Consider the following 17,406-nt stretch of genomic DNA (forward strand, 5'->3'; position numbering starts at 1 on the left):
GACACAAATCAGACGTCAAGTATTATAACATTCAAAAACCAGTCAGAGAACACTTCAGTCTCCCTGGTCACTCGATTACAGACCTAAAAGTGGCAATTCTTCAACAAAAAAACCTTCAAAAACAGACTCCAACGAGAGACTGCTGAATTGGAATTAATTTGCAAACTGGATACGATTAACTTAGGCTTGAATAAAGACTGGGAGTGGATGGGTCATCACACAAAGTAAAACTATTTCCCGATGTTTATTCCCCCCCCCCCCCCGCCACTGTTACTCAGACGTTCTTGTCAACTGCTGGAAATGGCCCACCTTGATTATCACTACAAAAGGTTCCCCCCCCCCCGCTCTCCTGCTGGTAATAGCTCACCTTACCTGATCACTCTCGTTACAGTGTGTATGGTAACACCCATTGTTTCATGTTCTCTGTGTATATAAAATCTCCCCACTGTATTTTCCACTGCATGCATCCAATGAAGTGAGCTGTAGCTCACGAAAGCTTGTGCTCAAATAAATTGGTTCCTCTCTAAGGTGCCAGAAGTCCTCCTGTTCTTTTTGCAAATACAGACTAACAGGGCTGTGACTCTGAAACCTGTCTTTAGACTTTATTGAATGCTTGTGAGTCAATATCTGACTAGCTGCATCGGCTATGTAAGTCACCAGACAGGAGAGAGACTTTACCTATGTGAAGTGCTGATTGGCAACAGAATGCATGACATCCTGCCTGGCAGGAAAGGTCCATCAACACCAGATACACTATTATGGGGTGTTAAAGAAGACAAAAGACTGTTGGTGTGCTCTTGACTTCCCATTAGCCGCATTTGCTGCTCAGAGCACATGGCAGGAAGGGGACAAAAACCGATACAGAAGGAACTGATGACCTGTATGCTGCTTGGACTCTGGGGGGCAAAGTTTCTAGGGATAAGCAAGAGATCCCAAGCTGCTTAGCCTGGGTTAGTCCTAAAGAATATGGAGATATTGCTTATTATAGAAGCTTCTATTACCTTTTGAAATTTAAGTCTGTAACTCGTCTGAATCAAAATGATGACCTGCTTTAACTTTAGAAACAACTCTCCTTTCCTTTCAAGTAAATCTTAATACAGGTTATTACAGGACTGGCTAGAAGTGTTGTCTTTGTTGGGAGATCTAAGATTCAATTGACCTAAGTAAGTGACTGGTCCTTTGGGACTGGCAGTAACATGAACATTGCTGTGATTCATGGCGTAAGGCAATGGATCTCAACCAGGGGTCTGGAGCCCTCTGGGGGGCCGCGAGCAGGTTTCAAGGGGGCTGCCAAGCAAGGCCAACATTAGACTCACTGTAGCCTAGGGCAGAAAGCTGAAGTCCCAGTACATGGGGCTGAAGTCCGGGGCCCTGAGCCCCACCACCTGGGGCTGAAGCCAAAGCCTAAGCAATGTCGCTTTGTGGGGGGCCCTGTAGCATGGGGCCCCAGGCAGTTACCCTGCTTGCTACCCCTTAACGCCAGCCCTGGCTTTTATATGCAGAAAACCAGTTATTGTGGCCCACTTGGGCCGAGGAGTTTTTATAGCATGTTGGGGGAGGCCTCAGAAAGAAAAAGGTCAAGAACCCCTGGTGTAAGGGACCATCTGTCACAAAGGTGAGCTCACTTGCATGGTGAGATCTACAGGATGACCCAAGGGGACTCTCTGTGATTCCATGTTAATACTCTTACAGTGCCTGAAGCGTTTACACTGGATTCTTGATTGGTGAAATCTACATAAAGACCTCACAACCAATTTGGGGTTTGTGCCCTGCTTCTTACCAGTCTGCCTAAGGCTGGTGCTCATGCTCTCGAGTTACTGAGGACAGCGTTACAGAGAGAGGGGGTGTGACTTCCCCAAGGTCACTAAGCAGTCTCTACATCAGTGACAGAGCCAGGAATAGACCCCGGTAACTCCAGAGCCCCATCACCCGCAGCTTGGAAAGGTCCCCATGCCCCATTGTATTAGGCTGCAGGAAGACGTGGCTTGTCCATGGATGCACAGGCCGCCTTGGCAGGGCAGCTCAGCTGCAGCCCCTGCACACAGCTGGGGGTGTGTATCATGGGTCAGGAGAAGTCAGCATCCAGTCCTGTGGGGCTGTGCTCCAGCACTCACAGCTGACCCTCCATTACCAGCTGCACTGTTCAGCCAGCCCCAAGCTTCTGTGAGGCCACTGTCCCCCCAGCAAGCCTTCAGACTGGGACATGGTGCACCAATGCCAATCAGAGTGCACTAGTGTAAATTCTGCATATACTAAGGGTTTGCACCAGTGCCTACAACACCAGTGTGGCAGAGACCTTCAATACCCACAACAGCAGTACGGTGGCTCTAGAACTGGGATCTATTTCTAGCTCTGTCACGGACTGCCTGGGTGACCTTGGACACGTCAAAGTTTCTCCTCCCACCTTTAGTCTCTTTACCTAGCTGCCCACTCACTGGGGGTCTCCTCTCTCTCCAGAAAAAAGAAAAGGAGGACTTGTGGCACCTTAGAGACTAACAAATTTATTTGAGCATAAGCTTTTGTGAGCTACAGCTCACTTCATCGAATGGCTGCTACTCTGAAATCTCTCTCCACAGCTGCTTACCACTAAAATCTGTGTAGGTGTCCCCAGAGCTAGGTAGTTCCGCTCTGGAATAGTCTTAAAAGGGCGGCTGCCAAGTCTCTTTCCCTGGAAGTTCTTAAGAACAGGCAGGACAAACCTCTGTCAGAGATAATCTACATATACTTGGTGCCCCCTCAGCCGAGAGAGGTGGACTTGATGACATCTTGAGGTCCTGTCCAGCCCTACATTTATATGATGCTATGCAATATATACGTATAAAACACAACATACAGGGAAAAAAACCTACACAACATGTCAGGCAATTCAGGGGGGAAAAAAAAACAAAAAAACCAACTACCCTCGACACCATGAAAAGACAATACGGGGGGGGGAGGGGGGGCGGGGAAGCAAAACAAGGCAAACTAATACACCCTAGGACAAAAGTACACAATGGAAAAGAGCTCAGCTCAAACCAACACAACATGGGCACCAAACAAGCTGAGGCAAAACTCTGCAACACAACATGGTGCATCACAGTTCCAAATGGCACCATGTAAAGCAGCTCAGTGTAGAACACGACACAGCACAAAAGGGAATTATTTCAATGTAGGCCTGGAAGGGATCTTGAGAGGCTGTCTACGCAAGCCTCCTGAGATGAGGCAGGACCAAGTATCCCTAGACATTCCCAGACAGGTGTACCTCCAATCTGGTCTTAAAAACCTCCAATGAAAGAAATTCCACAACCTCCCTTGGAAGCCAATGAGATGCAAACATAGACCAAAACAACGCTGTACACACAGAAGCTGGGCTTGGGGTTAAGGGGAGAGGCAAGGATTCAAACAATCTGGGTTCAGTTCCCAGTTTTGCCCCAAATTCTCCATGCAAACTTGAGCAAATTACTTCAGCTCTCCGAGTTTCAGTTTCCCCATCTGTAAAATGGAGAGTAGCCGCCCACCATTTGTACGATTTAGCCTTTGAGCTTTTTGGGGCAAGGAATCTCTGTCACTGTGGGCATGTCTACACTGCAGTTAGACACCGGCGGCTGGCCCATGCCCGTTGACTTGGGCTCACACGGCTCAGGCTGCGGGGCTGTTGAATGGGGGTGTCGATGTTCCGGCTTGGGCTGCAGCCCAAGGTCTGGCCCCCTCCCACCTCGCAGGGTCCTACAGCCTGGCTCCAGCCTGAGCCCAGACATCTACACTGCCATTAAACAGCCCCTTGGCCTGAGCCCTGTAAGCCTGAGTCAGCTGGCATGGGCCAGCTATGGGTTTTCAATGGCAGTGTAGAGATACCCTTGGCATCTGTTCATCCCCCATCACAATGGGGACCCTGATCTTGGTCAGTATCTGTGCAGAGCCCTGCACAACAGGGGGCCTGATCTCATTTGGGGTCTCTGCAACTCCCAGCATTACAGGATACCGGATTTTGTTTGGGGTCCTTGCAGGATCTGTCAGATTCTGTGCAGTGCCCAGTACAGTGGTGGGGCACGATCTTCATCAGGGTCAGTGCAGGGTCAGGCCCAACGGGGACACAGATCTCAGAGGAGGTCTCTGAAGTGCCCAGCACAACGGAGGCCGCAGTCGTGCGCTGCCTGGCACAAGGGGGGCCGTGATCTCGGTCCAGGTCTCAGTTTTCCTGGCACAAAAGTGGGGTCTGATCTCACTTGGGTCTCTGCAGCTCCAGGAACAACAAGGTCCCTGATTTTGTTTGCTGACTCTGCAGCACCTGGCACAATGGGGGCCTGATTTCACTTCGTGCTGATGCAGGGCCTGGCAGAACAGGGGCCCGATGCTCAGCCAGGGTCCCTGTAGCCCCCGGCCCGACAAAGTCCCTGCTCTCTGTCGGGGTCCGTGCAGTCTGTGGCACAACGAGGGCCCCAAACTCGGTCAGGGTCTGTGCAGTGCCCGGCACACGGGGCGGGGGACCTGATCTCAGGCAAGGCCCGAGCCACACTCAGCACCATAAGAGCCCTGATCTCAGTCCGACACCTGGGGGGAAAAGCGGGAAGATTTTCAAAAATTTGAGCTCAGTATTTCAAAACTGAAGAGGAAACGGGGCACACACTAAATATCTGCCAACGTAAGAGAGAGGCACCGACACCCGGGGAGATTTTATGTCACCGTTCAAAACAAAAGAGGGGAAATCCGAGGGGATTACACGGCGCTCTTCGATGAACAACAGAGTGGGGCGGACCCTCCTTGCCCCCCCTTCACGTGGCCGGCGGGGAGCCCTGGGTGATGCCCCTTTCGTGGGGGAACCCCATGGGGCGGGAGCCAGAAGGTCACGGGCTGTGGGGCGGGGCTGGCGGTGGGGTCTGGGAATGGGACCAGCAGGCGGTGGGGGTGGGCGGGGGGCTGCTGGGTTTGGGGGGGGGGGGGAAGTCTTCCACGGGGGGGGCGCTTGCTCCTCCCTCCCCTTCCTGGGCCTTTCCAGGCCCTGTGGCCAGCAGAGCGCGGCCCCCCCAGACCCGCCCCAGCCCCGGGGATGTGACGTGGGGGAAGGGGGGGGTCACCCGGGCTGCTGCTCGCTGCTGTGGGGAGAGAAAGGGGGCAGGGCGGGAGCGGGGGGGGCAGCGGTAAATCCGAGGGGATCTCAGCCCCCCCCGCCTCTCCCCGCTCCCCGGGGGGGCCCCGGCTCCTCCCCGCCCCCGGCCACGTCCGGGCTGCGCCGACATTTTCCCTCCCCCCCGGGGGCAGATCCCGGCGCTGCGGGAGGCCGGGTCCCCCCCCGGACACGGGGCTCGCTCCGCTACCTGGAGGCTGCAGCGCCGCCGCCGCCGCGATCTGCGCATGCCCAGAGCCGGCAGCCACAAAACCCTCCAACGGCCCCGCACGAGCCCAGCAGAGCCGCTGCGCCCCGCGCGCCTTCGCAGCCGGGCTCCCCCGCCCCGCACGTCACTTCCGCTGCCGGGAGAGTCAGGAACTCCCTCTCCCCTGGGGGGTGCTCCTGCGCTGTCCGGCCCATCCGCCGATCTGCGCATGCCCAGAGCTAGAGACCCCCAACGTCACTTCCGTTGTTGCCCGCGCGTGAGGCGGGAGCCCGGGCTGAGCAGCCGCGGCTCCCCCCCGGGGTCTGTGCTGGGGGGGGGGGCGTCATTGACCCCCCCCGTGCCCGGCCGGGGGGGGCTTTCTCCAGCCGGGACCCGCCCCCCGGGCTCTGCCCGCCCCCGCCCCGGTGAGTGGGAGACCCCGCCGGGGGGGGGGGGCAGGAAAGTGACTCTGGCCCCGGCACGGCTGGGATTGGGGGGGGCAGAGACTGGGGCCCGGCGGGGGGGGTCCCCTGAGGGGTGAGGGGGCTGTCGGGCGGGGGGGGTTGAACTGTCTCTGTGCAGCCAGGAAATTCCCGGGGGGAAGTGGGGGGCGGGGGGGAGTTAATTGGATCCTGTCCCTGTTTGTGCCCCTTCCCCCCCCCGGCACAACTGCCCCCCAGTTCTCCCCTTTTCTCTCTCAGTAGCTCCCACGTGGCTGTAAACTCCCCCCTCCCCCCCCCGATCCGCTCTCTCGTCTCCCCTCATCCCCCCCCGTCTCTCCCTCCTCCTCACGTGTCCATTGAAACTCTCCTCCCGTGGGGGGGGGCGGGATTTCCCCCCCCCCCCGTTTGATCCGCAGCGATTTGTCCCGGTGTCGGGGGAAGTTGTAGCCCGGAGCCACCCCCCAACCTGGCTGCCCCCGGCGTGGGGGTGGGAGGAGACGCCGGGTCTCTGCCGGGGCGGGGAAGGGAGGGGCCCGTGTCCCCCCTGGGGCTGCCCCCGATCCCGGCTTCCCAGTCCCACTTGCTGCCCCCCAACTGCAGCACCGCTGCCCCCAGCCCCCACCTGCCCCCCACCTGCCCATCCCCCACTGCTGCCCCCTCTCCTCCCCCAGGGAGCCCTACACCCCCCGCCCTTCAATCAGCCCCTCAGGGGGCTCCCTGCTGCCCAGGGGAATGGGGGCAGTGGGGGGGACCATCACTTTCTCTTTATGTATTGGACAGTCACTTAAAATCCAGCCAACCAGTCCCCCTTTCCCACTCCTCCTATAATATATAAAAATCCCCTCCGATCTTGGTGGGTTTTTTTCCTCATGATATCAGTTGCATAGTTCGTGACCCGTAGTCTCCGCAAATCTCAAAGATAGATCTAAAATACCCTCAACATTTGCTTCTCTTTTACTCTAGCTGTCTATTTCTAATTGAATATGGCCTGAGATTTTTCTCTGTCTCTGTAATTGTAAATTACTAATAAAATCTCAGATTTACACCTTTTCTCAGATTCCTGAACATGGATCTAAAACGTTTGCCAATGTTGCCCATTTCCGCTCTATTCATTGACCAAATAGTGGTGGGAAATACACTCAGCTTTTACTTCATATCAACAACTGATAGAAAATCCCTCTGATTTTCCACTTTCTTCTCTATACATATTTAATACACGTCAAAGCCAGAGGCCTCTCCGTGTTTGGGGGTCAGTGGTTCCTACCTGGTAACAAGAGAGTTAGCTGGAGAAGAGAAAGGGTTCAGCCGGCACGGGATGAGAAGGTCCCTCTGAGTGCAGCGTGGGTCCAGAAGTATCCCAAACCCCATGACAAAGGGTCTCCGTGAGGGGTGGCTTCCCACAGTGCAAAGATGTAGCCACCTCTGGGGTGGATCCACGGTGGCTGCTATTTGCTAGTGACAGGGCATGGAAATTTCTTACCTACTTTGGCCCTCCAGGCCTTCCCTTCCCTTGTTAAAGAAGTGTCCCCCCGGGCTCCCTCTGCCTGTGTGAGTGGCCAGCAGGGGGTGGTGAGAACTTTCTATCCACTTATCAGACGCTGTGAGGGAACACAGTTGCTGGGGGCGGGTCTATGTGGGGAGATTGAACTGGAGCTGAAGGGGCACTGGGGTAGGGGGAGGCTTCTGGGTGACTGGGCAGGGGCAGCCTAGTTAGTTTGATGAGTTATGGAGGGTTTGGGGCTTCAGGGGGTGGTTGTGATGTGCCCAGCCCTAAGGCTATGGGTCCTGGAGGTGGGTGTTGCTGGGGGCCTCTTGGCTGCAGAACAGTGGGGGTGGGCGTCTCTTGGGGAGGCGGGGCAGCGGGTTAGAGGGTGCGTGGTGCTGTGCCATGGGCTCTGTCATGCCCAATGCACAGAACTGGGGGGGTGGGGGGGTCCCGGCGCTAGGTCAGGGGATGCCAGGCAAGCAGACTGAGGGGTCCCACTGTAAAGCATCAGGGGGTCCCAGGCAAACGGTATGGAAGATCCTGCTGGAGGACAAGTGGGGGTACTAGGCAGGCAGTGGGGGACTCCCAGGCAGGCAGTGAGGGACTGAATTCCCAGTGGGGGTTCCCCTGGAAGGGGTGGTCCCTGGCTGGTAGGGGTTCTCGGTGTGGGGGACCCTTTGGGATTCCCAGCCTGGCAGTGATGGTCTGGTGGGGGTTCCATGGCCGGTGGAGCTCTGAGGGGTATCTGGGGTCCCTGGCTAGGGACTCTGGGGGATAGTCCTGACTTCGGTCTTTCTCCCTGATCAGCTTCTGCCAGAATCCAGGTGGGCAGGGAGAGGGGATGGGAAAAGGAGATAGGAGACAGAGACACTGAAAGGGGCTATAGGAGAGAAGAGTTTCGAGAGAGATTTCCAGCTCTCTAATCTGCCCAGACAGCTGCATTACTGCACTGTGGGTAGAATCACTTTCCTGTGGACAAGATGAGGATCAGTCAGAGGAAAACCCAGTTCCTGACTCCGTATCCCTCCTGCTGGGGTGTGGCTGCCATGGGGTCAGTATCAGAGGGAATCCTTGGAAGTGACTCCTTTGGTTCTGCTTTTTTCTAGCATTGTGTTCAGAGCCTTTGTTACGGGATGGGGAGAGAGAAGGGAGGTTAAAAATGTGTCTGTGGGCTTAGCCTGGCAGGAGGGGGCATGTCTACACTGTAACAAAGAGAGCAATCATTTTCTCATCATGGCAGAATCTTAGAGTGTCTCTCTGCAGTGAAGAGCCTGGGGGAATCGTGATGTGGAGGTTTCAGAAGAGCCTTTAGTTAATTTCACAACTGTCCTTCTCACCCAGCCAGGCTGCAGAATGACGTCCATGTTTTGCTCCAGTTCATCCCGTCCTCCCACGGGACAGGGGAGAGAAATGGCTGCAAAGGAGCCAGTTCAGGTAGGGATTATTGGCGGGGTGGCTGGTGGGTTCCTGTAGGAGGGAGAGGGACAGCAAATACACCGGAGAGGGGAAGGTTTGCACCGTCTGGTTTGGAGGTTGGAGCGGGGCAGGAAATGCACAGGGTGGAGAAAGGGAGGAGGCCAGGGGGTAGCAAACCTGCTGGGGGCTGTTTAATAAGTGGCCTAGATTCTAGGAACAGACCCATGAGATTCGGAGGTGGAAATGCCCTAATTTGTTGAACAGAAAATAACCCACCTACATGGAGCTGGGAAAACCGACTAGACTCCCAGTGCTGGAGCCTGACCCAACTAACCAGCTGCTGCTGTGAGATATGAAGGGGGCACCCACCAGTCAGGCTAGGGGAGATTCCGCTCCCTTTATATCCAGCTCCTCACAAGGAGGAGGGTGTAGGGAGCTCTTACTGGACCCTGCTAGGGGTTTCATCTCCTATAGTGTGTAGCTAGTAGGTGTGTGATGGATCTCCTGGAAAAGCCAAGGGGCTCTCTCTTCGTCCCTTCAACCTGGATGCTCTGACCAGGGTGGGAGTGGGACTCTGTTGACTGCGATCCACCCAGAGCTCCCATTTGATTGGCTTCTCTCCCCCACAAATAGTGGGGCTGTGAGTGGGGCAGCAGGCACTGAGTGTGGGAATCTTGTTCTTTCAGGGGCCGGTGACCTTCGAGGAGGTGGCTGTGTATTTCACCAGGGAAGAGTGGGCTCTGCTGCATCCCACTCAGAGAGCCCTCTACAGATATGTCATGCAGGAGAACTATGAGAATATGACCTTGCTGGGTAAGGATTCCTGTCCCCTCAGCTCTTGGAAGGAGAAATGAAGAGATAAGGTTCACGCCACCCCCACAATGCCATCTCTACTCTGTCCTGTTTCAGCAGCACCCCAATATGCCAGTGATACACACACGACCAGAGACCCTCCCCGACTGCAGAACACTGTGGGAACAGAGCACAGGAGCAGAATCGCACAGTGTCAAATATCTCCTGTTTGCACAAGTAAAACGGGGGGGTTAGGTCCAGCATAACGAACAGAAGCTTCCTACTCGTGGCCTTCTCTCAAACCCTGAGCCTACTCCACTCAAACCAGAATGTGCTTGGGGTGTAAGAAGCAGGCTGCTGGAGTCAGAGCTGCTGGTCCAGGGTTACTGATCACACAGACACTCGGGGCGTCCTTGAATGCTGGCTGGGGAATCCAGAGAAGGGATCTCCAGCAGCAGAACATTGAAACTCAGCCAGGATTACAGATGATACAACTCCTCACTGCTCTGGATTGCCCCTCAGCATCTGAAAATGGCCTAGGTTGGTAGTGACAAGACTTGAGACCTGGAGAGTCTTCATCCCCCATCCCCACGTGTAATAGCCACAATCTCTCTTCTCTGCAGACTCCTTGGATTTTTGCGTCCCTCATTCCCAAAGTCACATGACCCCGATTCTTATTTTTCACACACTGATTTTCCACGCTAATTAGAGTCTGTTGCTCCTGAATTATAGCTTCTAATTTCCCAGTGTTCTCCACACCCAGGGATTTTCCTACTCCCTCCCATTGCACTGGACTCAGTAGATTCCCTAGCATATAAATCCGGCCAGACTGGGTCAGTCCAAAGGTCCAGCTAGCCCAGTATCCTGTCTTCTGAGAGTGACCAATGCCAGGTGCCCCAGAGGGAATGAACAGAACAGAGAATCATCAAGTGATTCATCTCCTGTCGCTCATTCCCAGCTTATGGCAAAGAGAGTTTAGGGACGCCATTCCTGGCCAATAGCCATTGGTGGACCTATCCTCCATGAGTTTATCATGTTCTTTTTTTGAACCCTGTTATGGCCTTGGACATCACAACATCCTCTGGCAAGGAGTTCCACAGGTTGACTGTGTGTTGTTTGAAGAAATACTTCCTTTTGTTTGTTTTAAATTTGCTGCCTATTAATTTCATTTGGTGATTCCTAGTCCTTGTGTTATGAGAAGGAGTAAACAACACTTCCTTATTTACTTTCTCCACACCAGTCATGATTTTATAGACCTCTCTCATATCCCCCCTTCGTCTCTTTTCCAAGCTGAAAAGTCCCTGTCTTTTTAATCTCTCCTCATACAGAAGCTGTTCCAGACCCTAATCATTTTTTGACCTTTTCTGAACCTCTTCCAATTCCAATGTATCTTTTTTGAAATGGGGCAACCAGATCTGCATGCAATATTCGAGATGTGGGCGTACCATGGATTAATATAGAGGCAATATTGTATTTTCTGTCTTATCTATCCTTTTCTGTTTACTTTTTGACTGCCATGGCACATTGCATGGATATTTTCAGAGAACTATCCACAATAACTCCAAGATCCTCTCTTGAGTGGAAACAACTCATTTAGACCCCATCATTTTATATGTATAGTTGGGATTATGTTTTCCAATGGGCTGCAGTATGTGCTATCCTGACATCTAGCACTGCTGAGATCCTGCATTCAGTGGTATCTCTGTCCTTCCTGTTCCCTTTCTCCACTGAACCCCACAAGCCCATCCTTACTGTTCCCAGCTTCTCATTGCTCTGGACCTCTCTGTCAGCAAGAAGTAGTGGCAGGGAGACTAGCACTTTGTCTGGAGTTTTCGATTTCTGGGGCATGGATTTACTTTCTCTGTGTTTTAGGAGACTCTTTGAAATTGAGTGTCTGTGACATTAACCACAGTACAATCTGGACTGTTTAACAGCTGTGTCCCCTCAGTTCCCCAAGCTGGGTTGCCTTCTACTCTGCTTTACTGTGAGAACAGCCACTCCTGGGCAGTTACACATTCTCCAGCATGTAACTCGCTCCCAGCTACACAGTATTGAGCGCTGCTAGTCAGCCACTCACAAATTACAGTGCACCACAGGAGAACCCCAGAAAATTCTCTGGTCCCAGACTTTCCCCCAGAAATGTGCATTTTGCACTGTCCAGCACACTACTGAACAACACAAGCTCATATGAAGTCTGTCATTTCATCAGTGGAAAATGACACGTGCCCGCCTTGTTATCCCAAATGGATTTTCCAACACACTTTAATGCAAACACACTGGTTTGATAAAACAAAAAACCAAGATTGTTAACTACGGGCAAAAAAACATATTAATTGACTATGTGTAATGAGGTATAAAAGTCAGAATTGTTTACAAAAGAAATGTAAGATAAAACACAAACTAATGTCTAAGTTAACAAGCTAAAACGGATACAAAGCAAATGTTTCTCTTGCCATATGCTGAGACAGGCTGGCTTTCCTTTCAGCCAGGGCTCCCTCTAACCAACCCCTGCTGCCAAGTTCAGTTCTTCGAGAGTTCTCATGGGAAGAGAGAGAGTCTCAAGCATTTTCCTCCCCTCTTTTTATAATTCAGTCCTTTGTACTAGAAGCAACTTCAGTTCTCAGCTGAGTCATAATGACAGGCTGTCTGTTGTAGATATGAGCTTCAAGTGGTCCCTGTGGTGGAATGTAAATGTCTTCTTCACACCTTCCCCCTGCCGGAGAATGGCGATTTGACCAGCTGTTTGCCTTGCTGTCTCTGAGGAGCTGGTCTGTGGATGTTCCCCAGAATTGTAACTTTTTCAGTAATATCATGCAGTGAAATCTTAGAACTTTACATACGGTGTTGTTACACATATTTTAACAGGACAATATTCAATAGATTATATGATTTCAAATGATACCTCACAAGCCATACTATGTAAAAAACTGATCATAATTTTGTAGAAGAGTGAAAATAGGGGTACAGACTGACACAGTGTGTGTCTGTGTGTGTTCCCAGCAGATATGTGGGTATTTCAATCCCTCATAAGCAGAGTGTTGGGCATCTTCAAGGACCTGGGGAGCTGGTCCTGGGAATTCACTGGTTTACTAAGTGTGACACTGTATGGAATTGTGAGACACTTTATATTATTATTTTATTATTAATACCAATTTTGATAAAATTGCAATGAATCATGCTAGATATGCCATGTAAGGTGTCAGTGAAAATATTATGGTTTTCCAAGTATGATCATTTTGTTTCTGTTTCTATAACCTTTGTATGGTGAGTTATAGATTTGTGGGAAAATCTGTGTTTCCAGACTTGTGCAGTGTTTCTGTGTGCCACACTAAGACATATTGGCATCAGCACTGCATCGTCTGTTTGATGGCCGATCCAGGGTCATCAGCTGTACAATGAGCCCATGAAAAGAACCAAAGGGATACACCTATTGAGTCAGCAAGACATGCAGGGGTATGCCTGCGTACTGAGAACTCCAAGGCTTTTCCATGCCATGTGCTGTGAAGCTTGTGTTTGGGACACAGGAAGTACAAGCCACAAGGCAAAGGGAATAGAAAGGGCAGCTGCATCATCTCCATTTTCTCTTCAATCCCTCTTCCTACCTCTGGAGCAACTTCTCTACAAACTGAAGCCTTGAACAAAGGACTGAATGACCCATCCCAGCTGTGGATGTGTTCCAGACGAGAATCGATATACAGGTTCCGAAATCTGTATTTGACTGCATTCCCATTTAACGTCTGTCTTTGTTAGATTCTAAAGGATAGGCTGGCAGTGTGGTATTTTGTGTAAGATCCAAAGCTATAGTGACTGGTAAAGTAGCTGACCCTTTCGTGTCAGAAGAACATTTTGTGAGCAGCATTTTTAAATAACCTCTCACTGTACTGGACCTAGGTGGCGATTGGGAGTCAGAACTGGAATGCAATAAAGGGGGCTGTGTGATTTTTTTTTTCAGCTTCTCGATAACCAGTGTGGGTGATCAGTAGGACAGTTTGTGACTGGTCCGTGATTTTAACTTCAGTGTTAACCACCAGTTTTGGGAGCATCTGCTCTCCCTTTTTCAGCCTGCCCTTACCTTGGCATTTTCAGTGAGGACTACCCCAGGCACACCAGCTCAGACTAAGCACTGAAGTTAAATTAATAGAATGTCTCTGACCAAGTCTTATCAAATCAACTGAACTCCTTTTTTTCTTTCATCTGAGCAGGGTTTCCAGTTCCCCAGCTTGCTGTGGAACAAGGGGAAGAGCTGTGGGTCCCAGACCTCAAGCGTTCAGAGGAAAGAGAGATCCTGAGAGCTCCTTGCACGGGTGAGTAAACATTAAACCAACTCAGAATCTGTAAGTGCCTGAAGGAAACATTTGGGATGCCCTACAAAGCCCTTGGGAGCTCTCTTGATTCATTATTGTCCCTAGCAGAGGTCATATCCTCAGGGTACATACAGCTCATGGCTTCCTATAGATCCTAGCAGACACGGGGCAGTAGCTTCCTCCCTTCCCTCTGAATTTGGATGGGATGTGAAGGTTGAATTGATCCCCCTCCTCTCTCCTGTTTGGGGGAGTTCAGTTCCTGTTTTTATTTGATCTCTCTATTAGACCAAACCAAAACAAGTGGTCATCCCCTTTCCATCTCTGTTTGTGGTTTCTGTCTCTATCACAGCAGGTGATGCAATGGTGTGTGAGAAAGAGGAGCAGAATTCTCAGCAGGAAAATGTTGAGCAAGTGGATAAACACAGAGAATTATCACAAAGATGGAAAAGCAATGTGTCCAGGAGTCATGAGCGGGGAAAATCCTGTGAGATTCAGCACAGACCAGAAAGTGAGCAGGGAAACCAGCCAGGGGAGAAAGTGGGTAAATTTATTTCCTGTTGGGGAACTCAGAAGGGCCTGAAGGAAACCACAACACAGCAGGAAATCCTCAGGAGAAAGAGAAGAAATACATGCACTGAGTGTGGAAAAAACTTCACTCACAACTCAGACCTTTCTGTTCATCAGAGAATCCACACAGGAGAGAGGCCCTATGAATGCAGGGAGTGTGGGAAAAGCTTCACGAGCAGCTCAGCCCGTTCTAAACATCAGAGAATCCACACAGGGGAGAGGCCCTACGAATGCCGTGAGTGTGGGAAAAGCTTCACTCAAAGCTCAGCTCTTTCTGTTCATCAGAGAATCCACACAGGGGAGAGGCCCTATGGATGCCGTGAGTGTGGGAAGAGCTTCACTAGCAGCTCAGACCTTTATAGACATCAGAGAATCCACACAGGGGAGAGGCTTTATGGATGCCGTGAGTGTGGGGAAAATTTCACTCACAGATCAGGCCTTTCTCAACATCAGAGAATCCACACCGGGGAGAGGCCCTATGAATGCTGTGAGTGTGGGAAAAATTTAAATAGCCTCTCGCACCTTATTAGTCATCAGAGAATCCACAAAGGGGAGAGGCCCTATGAATGCAGCGAGTGTGGGAAAAACTTCATTCACAGATCAGCCCTTTCTGAACATCAGAGAATCCACACCGGGGAGAGGCCCTATGAATGCCCTGAGTGTGGGAAACGCTTCAGTCGCAGCTCACACCTTGTTAGTCATCAGAGAATCCACACGGGCGAGAGGCCCTATGAATGCCGAGAGTGTGGAAAAAATTTCACTCACAGATCAGCCCTTTCGGATCATCAGAGAATCCACACAGGGGAGAGGCCCTACGAATGCACTGAGTGTGGGAAAAGCTTCACTCAAAGATCAGGCCTTTTTCACCATCAGAGAATTCACACAGGAGAGAGGCCTTATGAATGCCGTGAGTGTGGGAAATGCTTCACTCAAAGATCAGCCCTTTCTCAACATCAGAGAATCCACACAGGGGAGAGGCCCTATGAATGCCGTGAGTGTGGGAATACCTTCTCTTGGCACTCAGCCCATGTTAGCCATCAGAGAATCTGCAAGGGAGATCAACACCATAAAAACCTCTAGGGCTATCAATACGTTTTTTTTCTTTAATACTTTTCCTGATTCCCACATAGTAACTTTTAAAGCTGTTAGAACCGTTTGCAGCAGCGTTATCCCTCAGCTTGTCCAGAGAAGTGGCCCATTTGTAACCCAGGCCCTACAGAAGATCTCTTCTAGCTAATCCTATGGTATGGGGAATGCTCCCCTTCATGATGCAGATATTGAGGAATAGAAGTGGGATTTTTGTTGAATGTATCCTTAGTAGGTGCTAAAACTGTGTATAAAATGAAATCAGTGTTTGGAAATCTAATAGCTGCAGAAAAATAGCTATTTTTGAATAGAAACTACTGCTCTGGTAACTAACGGAGATTCTGATCCAGGCCTGTATCAGTCCCTTGCCTGGAACGGTGCCACCAAATTAAAGAAAAGCTGGGTATGGTTTGGGAAGCCATTCCTCATGAACACTGCTGAGATTTTGAATGGTTTTGTAAAGGATTCTACTTCAGAGATGTGCAAATTTTACCCTAACCAAGGCCAAGGATTTGGAAAGAACTGGGGGTGAAAGAGTACACACTCAATTCTTGGTTTCCACCCCAGTAAAGGAAGCTATGGTGACCAATGACCCAAGGAAAATTGTTTGTACAACTCCACTTCCTAGTTCAGTGTCACTGATTACAGTTCCAAAGCATGCCAGGGTTAGATTGAGAGCAATCGTCTTTCACCGTTTGGATCCAAAGAGAGAGTGCTTCATAGGACATTCCTTCCCCTTGGATCCCAAACTGGCTGCCTGAGTGGGTAACAAGGACTTTCAGGCTGTAGAAATTATGTGGCAATGAATGTGTCAGGCTCCAGTTTCAGACGTCAGGATGCACACGATGGCTACACAATAAAGCTGATGTTGGCGCAGCCTCACCAATGCAGCTGCACTGGTGTAGCCTGGCTAGTACAGCAGCAAAGAGTCCTGTGGCACCTTAGACTAAGAGACGTATTGGAGCATATTCTTTAATGGGTGAATACTCACTTCGTCAGATGCACGTAGTGGAAATATCCAGAGGCAGGTATAAATTTGCAAGCAAGAATCAGGCTCGGGAGTCAATCACTGAACTAACCTCGTTATCCCTAGCCTGATTCTTGCTTGCATATTTATACCTGCCTCTGGAAATTTCCACTACATGCATCTGACGAAGTGGGTATTCACCCACGAAAGCTTATGCTCCGATACCTCTGTTAGTCTATAAGGTGCCACAGGACTCTTTGCCACTTTTACAGATTCAGACTAACATGGCTACCTCTCCGATATTGACATTGCTATTACAGATGCTCTGAGCCAATGGGAGAGATCTCTCCCGTCGGACTTTATTAGTCCAGCCTCCGCAAGCAGCGGTGGCTATGTTGGAAGGAGAAGCTCTCCCCACTTCCCTAAGTGGGGGTTAGGGTGTGGATTTTTCACACCGAGCAATATAGTTATACGGATAAATGTCTTTAGTGTAGACTATACAGTTTTCTCTTCTGTTTTATGAATTTACATCACTTCTCCTCTACCTTCTACTTTGAAAGATTGAAAAGTGTGAAAAGAGGTATTTTTCCTCCTGATGCAAACATTCCCACATAGGAGACCCCTTCCACCAACACACATGACAGAAGATCCTGAGATATATGAGCTCACAGAAGTGGTTGGGACAAACCAGAACTTGAGCCAAGGTTCAGTTGTTGGCAATGGGGATAAAAGAAAACTAACATATATGACAAGAATTTGTGATCTTTGAATATGTTGTTGTTACCAATGAAAATGAAATGATAGGTGAAGTTATTGGTGAAAGAGTAAGAGACTAATTGTGTGATAATCTGAATTATTTTGGAAAATTGAAAGTTGACTTGTTTTTTGTTTTGTTAGTTTTTACAGGAAATTATGGCAAATCTTGAAAAGTTCATTTGATTTAATTTACCCGCTGTAGCGTAAGGAGTTCTGGTAGAAAACCTCACTCCAAAGCTTAGGGTTGGGAGAATATGTGTGAGAAAAAGTGTATGAGAGACTATTGGTCCAATATAGA

The 17,406-nt window shown here is 50.5% G+C and overlaps 2 protein-coding genes across 9 annotated transcripts in view; one reads left to right on the forward strand and one right to left on the reverse strand.

The window, feature by feature from the left end:
* LOC141978962 (uncharacterized) overlaps nt 1-5,419 on the reverse strand; it is a 20,087-nt gene extending 14,668 nt beyond the window's left edge. Inside the window, 1 exon segment of the mRNA XM_074941371.1 lies at nt 5,295-5,419. The gene's annotated coding sequence lies outside the window, so the exon portion shown is untranslated.
* LOC141978953 (uncharacterized) overlaps nt 1-17,406 on the forward strand; it is a 215,637-nt gene that overhangs the window by 106,592 nt on the left and 91,639 nt on the right. Inside the window, exons 1-4 of one of the 8 annotated variants that reach the window (XM_074941358.1) lie at nt 8,566-8,654; nt 9,323-9,449; nt 13,631-13,732; nt 14,082-16,385. The exons of 1 other annotated variant lie outside the window; for it this stretch is intronic. In XM_074941358.1, coding sequence (XP_074797459.1) covers nt 8,574-8,654; nt 9,323-9,449; nt 13,631-13,732; nt 14,082-15,379 — 1,608 coding nt within the window. In that variant the 5' untranslated portion in view covers nt 8,566-8,573 and the 3' untranslated portion in view covers nt 15,380-16,385. 6 more of the 8 variants (XM_074941356.1, XM_074941355.1, XM_074941359.1 and 3 more) reach the window with 6 other exon arrangements.

The sequence above is a fragment of the Natator depressus genome, chromosome 28, assembly GCF_965152275.1.
Source record: "Natator depressus isolate rNatDep1 chromosome 28, rNatDep2.hap1, whole genome shotgun sequence".
Classification (NCBI taxonomy): Eukaryota; Metazoa; Chordata; order Testudines; family Cheloniidae; genus Natator; species Natator depressus.